Genomic DNA, 12,098 nt, shown 5'->3' with positions numbered 1-12,098 from the left:
CTCATAGTAGCAACCACCACATACACATCACAAAATGTGAGTTTACTAATTCATTAAGACTATAACGGAGATGCAAAAAACAGATAGAAATGGTGCCAGGCTGCCAGCCTCATTTGCAGCAGATTTCATGTCTGGACGCAGACAAAGCTGCATATTGAAGGCGAGGTTTGTAAGGAACCAATAAAAACAGTGTTGTCATTATTCTATAACCATTACATACATTTACTTCATAAGCAAGAAACTTGTGTATCATCAAATTAAGCTACACTTACAGTAGGAAACAGTTAGCGTAACAACAGGAGACGTGACTTCCTAGACTCTGACAAAACTGCCAGAAAACCTTTGATGAGACGAGACTCCAGGAAGTCTCTGTGCCTCGAACAAAAATAGCACAGCACATAATTCCACCTCTAAAATCAAACGGATCCTTTTAATAGCCATGAGAAATAATGTGTTAATTAATGAGCTTCTGAGTTGCTGGTGGGAAGATTGTTTTTACCCTTAAAACAGGTTAGGTGTTTCCTCTATTTCAGGTGTTCAGCATTCAGCAGCGTGTTCTTACAGAGGACAAGAAAAACAAATAATCTTATTTCCAAAAGTGTCCAACTGTTCCAAGAGCAGCTTTTTTAGCAGCTTTTGTCTTTATTTCTTCCATCGAGATGTTAAAATCCCATTTATTTGTTTGTCTGGATATCAAACAAGTACGCAACAGATTTCAATAAAATAGTCAGGCTGAAAAAAAAAATAAAAAAAAAATAATCATGCCTTTTATGCAACTCATTTTGAATGCAAATTCAATCCAGATGCATTTCGAACATATTTAAAATGAAAGGATTGTTGCTCTTGGCAGAAGTACATGTAAACACTCTCTTTGCTCTCCATTATCTGTCCTGTTGAGTGACAGTCAGTGTGTGTTCACATTCAGTGTGTGATTCTTTGATTATACAATTGTATCTACTAGTTTGATGGGTTAAAGCTGCCTGAAACCTTAACTTGAGTATTCTGATGTCAAGTTTGACGATGTGCAAATTCCACTACGCTAACATCCTCTTTCCATGTGTGATACATCCAGACATACACGGGACGAGAAAAAAATTAATTTCTCCAAATCCATTTAAAGTGCATCCTAAGAATTTTTTTTTTCATCCTGATAAAACATTCAGGATACATTTTTAGTGTTTGAAATCAACTTTTCAGAGGCCACCCATTACTGCGCCCCATCACCGCAGGCTTCTATCTCCCTCAGTATCCTCAGCCCTACAGTGAAATGAACTGCCATGGTTAATTCTCAAACTGATCCCTCTCCTTCTGTCTCCACAGAGGGAGGAAGTGAGAATGAGTGAGGCTGAGAGACGTCTGAGGGCGAAAAGGAGGAGGGGGCATAGATGGGGAGAGGGGAAGCGAGAGAGACACAGCCACCCCAGAAGGCTGAGTTAGCTGTGACAGAGAGTGATGCCCACTTCCCCTCCTCCTATCTTCGCCATCCTTCTCTTTCATCATCACTTCTTAAACCCTGTTCTTCTTCCGCGTGCCATTGTGTGACGAAATATCAGCCTCCACACCCCCCACCCCCACCCCCCACCCCCTGGATGATGATTCATCGATCCTGTTATCGCATCAGACGACTTGATGGGCATAGTAAAAAGAAATTAAATCTTAATTAAATTTTCATCTTTGACAAATTTGTCTCCAAAGAGCCGCCATATGCTCACTGGGTTTTGGAGGGGGGGGGGGGGTACTGAGAGGGAAGGAGACTGGGAATCGGCGTTGAATGGGCTCGAAAATGACAAAACAGCACAAGGTGCATTTTTCTGTCAGCTTTGTGCCTTCGTTTTTCTATTCAGGAGGGATAGCCTTGGATTCCTACAGATCTTCCACAGCGTTATTACATTATGGATTTTTTCCCCTCCAAGACAAAGTATAATAATGCACTTTATACTAAGACTGTTTTTCATCACTTGCAGGGCAAAGGCAGAGTGTGTGTCCTTGTGTAGTAGTTATGAAAGTGTGCATGAATGCTTTGTGGATGGTGTGCGGAGGTCCAGATGAGCACCTCTGTGTGTGTGTGTGTGTGTGTGTGTGTGTGTGTGTGTGTGTGTGTGTGTGTGTGTGTGTGTCACCTTTTTTAATAATGTGCTGTCAATCTGAGCTCCGGGATCGGCCATTTCGCAAAACCCTCCCTAAGTCTCATAACACAGATCCTCTGGGAGGGAGAATAAGTCATCAGCCGGTGGCCGAGAGTCCTCGAGCACAATTGAGAGAGGCAGAAATCACAGAGGATGCAATAAGGAGACAGGGCGGGATAAAACTTGGGCTTTTAAATTAATGCCAGCGCACTTGAACGTAAAGCACTGCCGCTCATCACTCTGCTGGTTTAGCTGATGTGTGGCAGGCAAACTGGCCGCCAGGGATTCTGTGTTTGTGTCTGTCTTCATACGTCAATCAATTGCCAGAATAAATGTTGGCAATGTATGTTTCTACAGACCACAGATATTCAAAATGTCTTTGTGTTTCTTTAGGTTCAACTTTTAGTTTGGTGTGATTTGATCTGGTTAGGTTTATGCACAGAGGGTTAGGAAAAGATGCTGTTTTGGCTTGTCTCCAAAACCACGGCTAGCGAAGTCCCAACTTCTTTGTCAAAAAGATCAGTTTTGTGTCCACTAACACAGCTAGAGAAAAGATCCTGAGGTCTCCTTTAAACGACCCAGCAGTGTGACACCTACAAATACTGAAACACAGCCCGTACTGCCGTCTCTGGCTTGGCAGCCTTCTCGCCTGTTACTCAACCACCATCAGTGGTTTTCCTAAAAATAGATTGTTTTTTACCATTTGCCCCTCAGTGGTCAGTTACAGTTATTGTATAAGGAAGGAAGTGTATTATTGTATAAGGAGGAAGTGAACCCAGCCCCTCACTTCAGTGCCACTAAAGCAGCGTACGAAGGAGTGTTGTGTGACACCGTGTCCTTGTTTTGTTCATGCCCCAGGAAGAGCAGCTGTTGATTTTGTCTGCTGGGGATCCAAATAAATAATTAACAGCAAGAGGTTGGGTTTATGTATTTGAGAGAACCTTTTGAGAAAAAGAGGAAATCGAGATTATAAAATCCGAGTTTTGCGTTCCTCCTTCAAGCCCTGGCAAGTTTGTCTGTGTAGCATTTCATATTCTTATCCTACATGTTACTTTCGAGGTTGACAATGTGCAGCAGTGGTAGAAGTTTCAGCAAACCGAGCCTCGTGAAGATTTCACTCTCTGTACGAGTGGTTCTAGCACACGGCCCTCTGTTTCATTGGGTTAAACCGGCCTCAGCCCCAGAACAAGACAATGAAAAATTCCTTGCATGATACGACGTCACCACAAGACATTAAACAAAAAGGAGCTGGCCCACTTTCTTCAGCTCAAGCAGCAGTAAATAATTGGTTCATTCTCACATTAGCATTGCAGCTGCAGCTGGAGAGTATTATTCATCAACTCTAATACATTTGGTGTTTTGGTATAAAGCAAAGCATATGTCCTTATCAACAGGCACTTTGATATAATACAGATGTAAGACTGTGCAGTCTGCTGCTAATTGTAATGAATGGATCCTACATAAGTGCACATGGATGTGGAGTAGGTTTATTAAGTATGTTTATTATGCGTTCATTTTATTCTAGTTCACCCAGTGACGACAATTTGGAACTTGGCACAATGTTATACATGACATGAGATGTGTAAATGCCATTGTTCCATGAAGAAGCCCTGTGGTTCAGGACTGGATTTTTAAAATTGGACAAATGAACGCATGAAGTTGCCACACGGCTGTTCAATTACTCATTCAACTGGGTCAGATTTGAAAATCAAGAAATATAGATGGTCCAGATATTTTCAGCAGCCTATTAAAAACCTCATTTCAGCTTTTGTCTAATGACAAAATTCAAATAAATGCAAATGAATGGAGTAAAAATTAGCGACGTCAGCATACGCTAACTCATCCGTACATGGACATACAGTATATACACTTTATATGCAGTTACCATTTATCAGATTCATGTGAACTGGGCCACGCTGAGGATGCCGGACGTGGCGACCAATTGAATAGGTCTGGTGTACCCAATTATGCATATTTCACCTGAACCTCTGAAATCCCAAGGTATTTGTAGATTAACCTTCGTATTACTTTTGAGGAATATGAACAACAAAATGGCACAAAAAAGACACATCTATAACTGCTCAGTAACTAACTGTGTTGCGTCTCACTGATCTGAGTTACTGCACTAAATACAGGAAAAAAAAAAAAAAAAAGTAAAGTAAACGGAAACCCTGACCCTGCACACTCAGCTTGCTCACATACAGATGAGAGAGCCTGCCTGGTCTTTTCAGCACCGTCTCGATGTCGTGGGTGTTTTGTAAAGCACAGGAGGACGGTAACGAAGAGTGAAGGCAGACATAGGTGCATCTGGTGCCGTAGCTGCTGCGTCCACTTGTTTTGACAGGAGGGTCAGGGAGGAGGACTCGCTTCCTCACAGATATAACTACTGTGCGTGCATCATGCCAGTCCTGCCATTCAAGTTATCCAACATCCTTTTACAATGTCTGTATATGTAGAAAATCAAATCCCCGTGTGAGACAAAGCCAGTCACACAAGTGTGCTATTCTACTGTGGAAACAAGGTGTTTTTTTCTGTGGAAGTTTTCATTCATTTCATCACTTATTGTGACAATGTCCAGTTCACATGTGATTTTTTTTTTTTAACATCAGATTTTATTTATATGCTGGCTGTGCTGGTAAAGGGGGTTTGCAGAACTTCTGTGTTGAGCTGAAGGCTGGCTGTCAGGTTGTTAGTGGACTCTAAAATAGCTCCTGTTGCTCTCTGTTAACAGAGCGGAGAGGGGCACTCAGAACATGCATAAAGTCACATCCTTTTGGACTGTCGCAGATAATCCGACACACAAAGAAATCCAAGGTCCGGCAAGCGTTAAACAACTTCAACAAGAAACTGTCCACAGGCTTGTATAGCCAACGGAGAGAGACGGGGGAGGTCTCATTTCTCCCATACTGTTACTACCTGCTCAGATATGGATGGTGATATGTTTCACTCTGAGCGACTTATGACCTGCCAACACTGTTCTCACTGACAATGCAGTTTACACAAGTTTAGCATAATTCATGATTTTTGTATCGTTAGCTTTGTTTACCCCAGCTACTCTGTGTTTTTAATGACAAAATACTTGTGTTTCTGCAGCCTTGGGAGACATCAGAGTAGTGTTTCCGACATATTTCAGACTCGCTCAGTTTTGTTAAATCACATCCAGGTCTTTGGACACATTTGACATGACAAACCAAATACACAAAAGTTGCTCTCTCCCCACTGTCGTTGCCTCTCTGCCTTTTATCTCAGTGAAACGTCTTTAATTGCTTCCCATTGCTTTGAAACCTTGTTCAGTGTCTCACTATTAACGCGGTGACTGTCAGCGCTCTAAGATGACACGCAGGATACTGCTAATTGGGATTCAACTTTCATCATTTGTCTGCACAGATGTCTTTGTATTTTGATTCACACTTTGATGGGAAATCGCCATTAGTTTGTCCAGCATTTGTGTTTCTGTCTGTAAGACCTTTACTTGTATCTGCGCATCCATTTTATCCTTCCTTTTTAATTACTCATCGTGTTCGTGATGTGTGTGTGTGTGTGTGTGTGTGTGTGTGTGTGTGTGTGTGTGTGTGTGTGTGTGTGTGTGTGTGTTTACTCACAGATATTAGCCGTGCCCTTGGGGATGGGCAGGTAGGAGCCAGCACTCCACGCTCGCCCTAGGTAATTCTTCTTACAGCGGCCACAGTCTGGCCCGGTAGTGTTGTGTTCACACTCGCAGCTCAGCTTCTCTTTGTCAAACACACAGCTGTTGGCGTGAAGGTTGCACTTGCACCTGTCAAAGGGGGTGAAGGGTGGGTGGGAGACGGGGGATGGCAGGGTGGAGTTGAAAGAGGACAATCACGTCAACATGAGTGAATTTGCGTTCGCTGAAAGAAAAAAAACAAAAAAAAAACAGACAGCTTTTATTTCGTTGGACAATGCGGTTGAAGGGCAGCGTGTCCTTGACTAGCGGTGGCTTCTGGAACGCAGTCAGAGCGGCTGAAACAGTTGCTTCTTCAACTTCAAGAGGAGCTGGTTCAAAGGAGGCAGGCTACTGCACGAACAAATCTGGCATCATTATTTCCTCCCTTTACTTTTCTCTCGACCCCTCCTCCACTCGGGATGGTGGCTCAGTTTTAATTGTCCCACTGGAGGATGCATAATTGTGGTAAGGTCACAGTCGACGGGCGGGGAAAGATCAGGAGGGAGAGAGGGACAAAGAGGTGCGAGGGGAGGCTGAGGAAAACAAGCCAAGTTAAATTGCAGAACAAGCACTGAGAGAATAGAGGCATCAAGGCTTGCGGCTCTGCAAGGCGACGAATAGCTTAGAGTTAGCCAGAGGGCGGCATGGAGCAGCGGCACGGCTACGTTCGCCGTGACAAATTAATATGAGATGAGATCTCAGAAGCATATTTTCAGTTTGGAAAGAGGGAGTCCCTCAAGGTGCACTAAATCCTCACTCACATCCTGCTCACCAGAACCTTCATTTAACAATAAACTCAGCAAATCCATTTTCTGCTGCGGCTAGATGAGCATTGAGGGGATATCTACCTGTTAAATTAATTTATGATCCTCATGCAGCATAAAGCACTCGGAGGAATATAGAGAACTTTGAATTGCTTGAGCGCTTTTTTGAAGAAGTTATAGAGAACAACACGCGTCTGCGAGGGTGTGAGGAAGCTTTGTGGCGATGCAGCGCAAGATTTAACAGTACATTCAGCCCACAAACCGAAGATAAAATGTTCCTTTCTCTAAAGAAATCAACATGCATTGTCTTGTTTGTGCAGTAGCTCTCTGCCATTGTCATTTTGATCAAATCATATCAAAGTTCTGATCCTTGTTTCCCGTAATTTGTCCACCCCCTGACTATTTATTTTTGTTACCGCTAGCGAGTTCAGACAAGAACCAAGGTAGAATCACTCACTGCTTGACATCTAACGCTGAAATGTGATACAGCGTGCCTCCAAATCATCAACACGAGGATGCTTGATTTTCAGAGATAACCTGACTGTTTCCAAAGCGGACGACGAGTCACGATCCAGTCCCAGCGCCAACAAGCGCTGGCTGCAACTTTGAAAAAAGACTGGAAGTCGGACTTCCAACAGGCATGACTCATCGTAGATTAATGGTGCCTTGGCTTTGTTTGTATATTTTAGGAGGAAATGCTGAGAGGCAGATGATTTGGCACTATCTCTCTCCTTTGAAAGTGCCCTTTCATTCAGCTATTTTTAATCTTTTTTTTTTGGACTAGGACCCAGGTGAGAGCCATCTTTCCATTCGATCCCGAGGCACAGAGTGAGAGGTGGAGGGAAAGGTGTTGAGGATGGAGATGACACAGATAGCCCCACAGTTGTGTTCACTCACGTCTTAGTGAGAAACTCCTGTGACAGCTGGCCTCTTTCACCCTGCCCGTTCTGCCTCGCCACGGCTTAGCTTGATCCTTGAACAAATTGAATAATTTCCCCAGCAAAAACACAGGCTTAAATCACTTACCACTCCCTGACCCTGGTACTCAACTTATCTGCTCTTTGACTCAATGTCAAGGGCTGCTGTTTTTTTAAATCCATTTCCACGTTGATAAAATACCTGGATTTACAAAACATGGAGGCTATCAACTATTGTCTGTCCTTACGTATTTGAAAGCAAAACACTTCAGCTTCGTATGCCTCTGATGCAAGTGAAGGCTGTAGATTTCATTTGTGCGGTGTCCACTTGCTGGCTTGCTAATGTTAGCCACTGGCATCCAAGCATCCAAGGTATTGTACACATTACCTTGCTGGGTCTGAAAGTGTGTCCAACAAAGCTGTGTCCGAGCTCAGAAGCAGGAAACTATAGCTGGGTAGCTATACTATGGAAGCTAAGCTATACTATGGAAGCTAAGCCAAGGAAAGCCAATAACAACAGCACGGTGGGGTGAAACACAATTATAGCAGCAAACAGAAATGAAACACTGCGGCCATCATTGTAGCCGAGCATCGCGGGTTCGCCTGACTGCAGTTTAATAAACGCCAACAAACCGCCACAACTCCTGCCCTACAGCAACTCTGAGGGGAAACTGTGCTTTCAGGTGGGGGGCCTATAGAGCTGAGATGTTAGGATGGTACAGGTTTCTGTAGTTGATGACTGTCAGAGGTTACATATATCATATAACATATAAAATAATCTTTGAGTTTTTAGTTTTTAATGGTTTCTTGCGTTGAAAGTTGCCCCGAGATGGATTTGATAAGGAATTCTGGGGCGTTTGAGAAAAATGCAATCTACTTCACCTGAAAGGTCTATCTCTAACCCAACAAAAATATCATTACAGCTTTTAATTCATCAGATGGGATGACACAGGAAAAAAAAAAGCTGAAGCTTTTTCTGCTATGATATACTGACTGACACTTTTTTTTTGTAAAACTGGATGAATCCCCAACACCTATCACTGTAATATCTAGTTGACACTGAGACATAGTAGGTTTTATAGTACTTCGAGGTCAGTCAGAGTCCATTAGTGGCTAAAATCAAGCCGAGATCAGAATGGAGTCCTCCACAGCCCTGTTCAATGCTCTTTTTTCATTCTGTTACAGAGGTCTGCCTTGTTAGTGTGATTAGGTGTGTGTGTGTGTGTGTGTGTGTGTGTGTGTGTGAGAGAGAGAGAGAGGAGTGGGTGGGGGCTTGTGGTGTGAAACAACTTCACATGGAGCCCTTTGTGGTTTAACCTTCAGCTTCTTTTAACCTCACCAACATTTTAATCAGCATCCAGAAATGATAGCGCCGTCGGCATAATAATGACGGAGACTGCCAGCGAGGCCCTGAGGGTCCCTTACCCACCAGTGCTGTTGGCCTGCCAATCAGCAGTGGCGCCTGAATGTGGATACCAGGGGAGGCCATCTCACCACTGCACCAGCAACAACACCTTCAGAAAAGGAGCCAAGTAAACGTGTATTTAATAGTATTTTGTTAGAAACTTGCCTCCAGGGTTTCCCCTGCGTACAGTGCTGTGTCTTAGTTTCCTATCGGGCCTGCTTTACTTTGAAAGCTTTCTTCATGACTTTACATCCATCTTTGAATCATTCTTTGTATCTGTCTTCTCCATCCACCTATTAGCCTGTCATTTTAAACTCCACTCTACTCTCCCCTATTAATAAATATTCATGGAGCTAAGGCATCTTTGTTTTTGTGTGTGGTTCCCTCAAAGTGATATTGCTCGAGGCATTATAGAGTGTGCCAGCGACCGCCTGTGAGCTAAAGGTCCCGCTATGTATTCACAAAATTACCCAGGAGGCTATGAGCTCAAATTGTTTCAAAAAAAAAAGAGAAAAAAAAGTGCAGTTTTGATACCGTGTTGTCTGAGAGAAAGCAGCAAACATATTCTTATATCTGACATGAGTTTAAAGTTCTCCTTGAAGTGTGGGGGACAGGAGATATAGTTGGGTGCACATATATTATTTTTCTTTATCCAGGTGGAAATGTGAGCGGAGCAGCCCATCGAGACTTAGCTTACCTGGAGCAGTGCGCCTATGACCTCTTCAGTAATGGGATTCTGATTGACACTGTGGGTGCGGACGCCATATTGCACCTTCCCCACTGATGATGCCGGCAAACAGCAAGTAAAAACAAAGCAAACACCCCCCCGCCCCGCCCCCCCCCCCGCCCCCCCCCCCCCCGTTCCTCAGACAAAGTGCCCTTTTCCTTTTTATCGCCTCAGCCTTTATCTACATAGCGCCGCTCAGCCAAGTTCAGTTCCCCGACACTGCTCCGTTTTGCTTGCTGTGGCATCAAAGCCAAAAGTATCAGCCAGTAATTAATAGTAATTATCCATAATCCAAGCCTACAACAACCCCCGCCCCCCGCACAAAGCTGCTGATCCCAACAAATTGGGCAGACTAAACTCAACATGGTCCTTAAGTGGGTTAACTAAGTGAAGCAATTAAATTTCAATCTGACGCCCAGGTGTTTTCATATGCAAGCCAATTGGGTCAAACGTGGTTAATAAATGTTTTTTTTTTTTTCCGCCCGTGTCGGCACTCGGTGTCTGCTGTAAATGAGCGACAACACACAGGGGGCTGTAAGGGGGCGGGCAGCGGGGTGGTGGAAGTGGCGGAGGGGCGGGTGGTTTGGAAAATGCTCCGGCTTAATTATGTGTGATGAAAATGAAATAGAAACACAAGAGTGGCTGCTAAAAAGGGCCTCGAGGTGTGTGTGTGTGTGTGTGTGTGTGTATGTGTATGTGTGTATGTAGGATGGATAATTGCACAACACACACACACACACACACAGATTAAGATTTACTATACAATATATTTGTACCACCTGATCTCCCCAAACACACACACATAAACACACGCACACCCTGTATGGAAATACACCACTGGGCTCTTCTCCACTGACATGTAGCTTGCAGCTGCCGTCTGCACTGGCTTTTATCAGCCTGCTAACGTGTTACCTGCTAATTGCCTCCTCTCCCTCTCCCCCCACCCCCCCCGGCCTGCGGTGCATTGTGGGAAGTGGAAGGAGTGAGATCTCGGAACGTGTGCTCCTGGGATGGACCTCAGCCTCCAACCTTCTCCTAATTATATACTTCTTCGCCATCCCTCCTTCCCCTCTCGCAAGAAAAGTGGGCAGTAAGAGCAGTAAAGTGGAGGCTGTAGGAGAAATCACGGCAGATTCTCTGTATTATTTCTCTCTTAAATGTCAATTTCTGGTTCAATTTGTTGGCATGAGGTCATTATTCTATGGAGCCACTGCACAAGGAGACATTATAGGCCTATTCAGTAGATACAGCATAGTTCTAGCTACCTCAGAAGCCAGATATAACTATAGAACTTGGATGAGAGAAGTCACACACATAGGTTGAACAAATTTGTCTTCACACGAGTCAGAATTTTTTTATTTCGAGCGTCTTTCCTTTCATCTCTTCAAATATGAAGAACAGAACTGTTTGTATCTGCCAAACCGAGGATAAATCCAACAAAATTTCCAGATAATGGCACCAGCATTTGTTAAATTCAAGTAAATTTTCCTGCAAACTGAGAGGAAAATTGTTGCATCTTACTTTGTAACCAGACAAGATGAATTTGTTTTCAGCCATGCACTTTGAAGCTACATATTTTTAATTGTTTTAAAAAATGAAAAAGCGAAATGTTCCAGTTCTGTTTGTAGATAATTCTGCTTATTTTAAAGTATACATTTTATGCTCATTTTCAGAATCCTAATTTGATTTTGGGTAACTACTAGAATATGTTTAAATGCTAAATTGTTCTCCTTAAGATGTCTTTCCATTTTAGTGCTTTTCCCCATTTTTGAGACCCTACTTGTAGTATGATGATATAAAAACTTACTAAAATATGGGATACATATTTCAGCCTGGGTGAAGGTTCAAACCTTTCACCTTCATTCATATTCATTTATCTGCACAATTGGTGAGCAGAAAGAGACACAAAAGAGAGAAAAACTTAAAAAAAAAAAAAAAAAAAAAAACCCAACAGAGCTGGTTTGTGGACAGAAGGAGCAGCATTGGCAAACAACAGTTTTCATTATATTGCAAAGATGTAAGATATGTGAACAAATTACCTCATGCAGGGGAGTTAAGCCTCCACAGAGTCTATAGTCATTACTGCTTGACTGCATTGCCTGGCAATATATTTACAGCAGAACATATTAGAAAAGTGATATGCTTAAGTAGCCAATTAAGCTTTGGAGTGGCACACACAGTGGTGACCCAGCTGGTGACCTTGGCAGCTAGCTCAAAAACTGCAGCGCTTATTTTAATGATTGTTTTGTTGAGATGATGATTGCTTCTATGTACGTTCCTCTCAAAATATTATCATTATAAATCCAAAAAAATATATAACGCGATCTTTCTAAACTAAAATGACAGCACAATAATTACAATAATCTTAGCTGCTCTACTGCGAAACCTGGCCACAAAACACCAACACAACAGCGATTCCTATTTTGCAGTGCGGGTTAAACTGAGGCGTGCAGGTAAATGTGCCCGCTGCCTGC

The 12,098-nt window shown here is 43.1% G+C and overlaps 1 protein-coding gene across 10 annotated transcripts in view; it reads right to left on the bottom strand.

The window, feature by feature from the left end:
* Positions 1–12,098, bottom strand: part of ntng1a (netrin g1a) — a 270,500-nt gene that overhangs the window by 28,248 nt on the left and 230,154 nt on the right. For all 10 annotated transcript variants that reach the window (XM_037078806.1, XM_037078805.1, XM_037078798.1 and 7 more), the window contains one exon: positions 5,729–5,901. In XM_037078806.1, coding sequence (XP_036934701.1) covers positions 5,729–5,901 — 173 coding nt within the window. The remainder of the gene's footprint in view (positions 1–5,728; positions 5,902–12,098) is intronic.

Source organism: Acanthopagrus latus, chromosome 19 (genome assembly GCF_904848185.1).
Source record: "Acanthopagrus latus isolate v.2019 chromosome 19, fAcaLat1.1, whole genome shotgun sequence".
NCBI lineage: Eukaryota > Metazoa > Chordata > Actinopteri > Spariformes > Sparidae > Acanthopagrus > Acanthopagrus latus.
The sequence above is the reverse complement of the archived record's forward strand: the minus strand, read 5'-3'. Positions and strand labels throughout refer to the sequence as shown.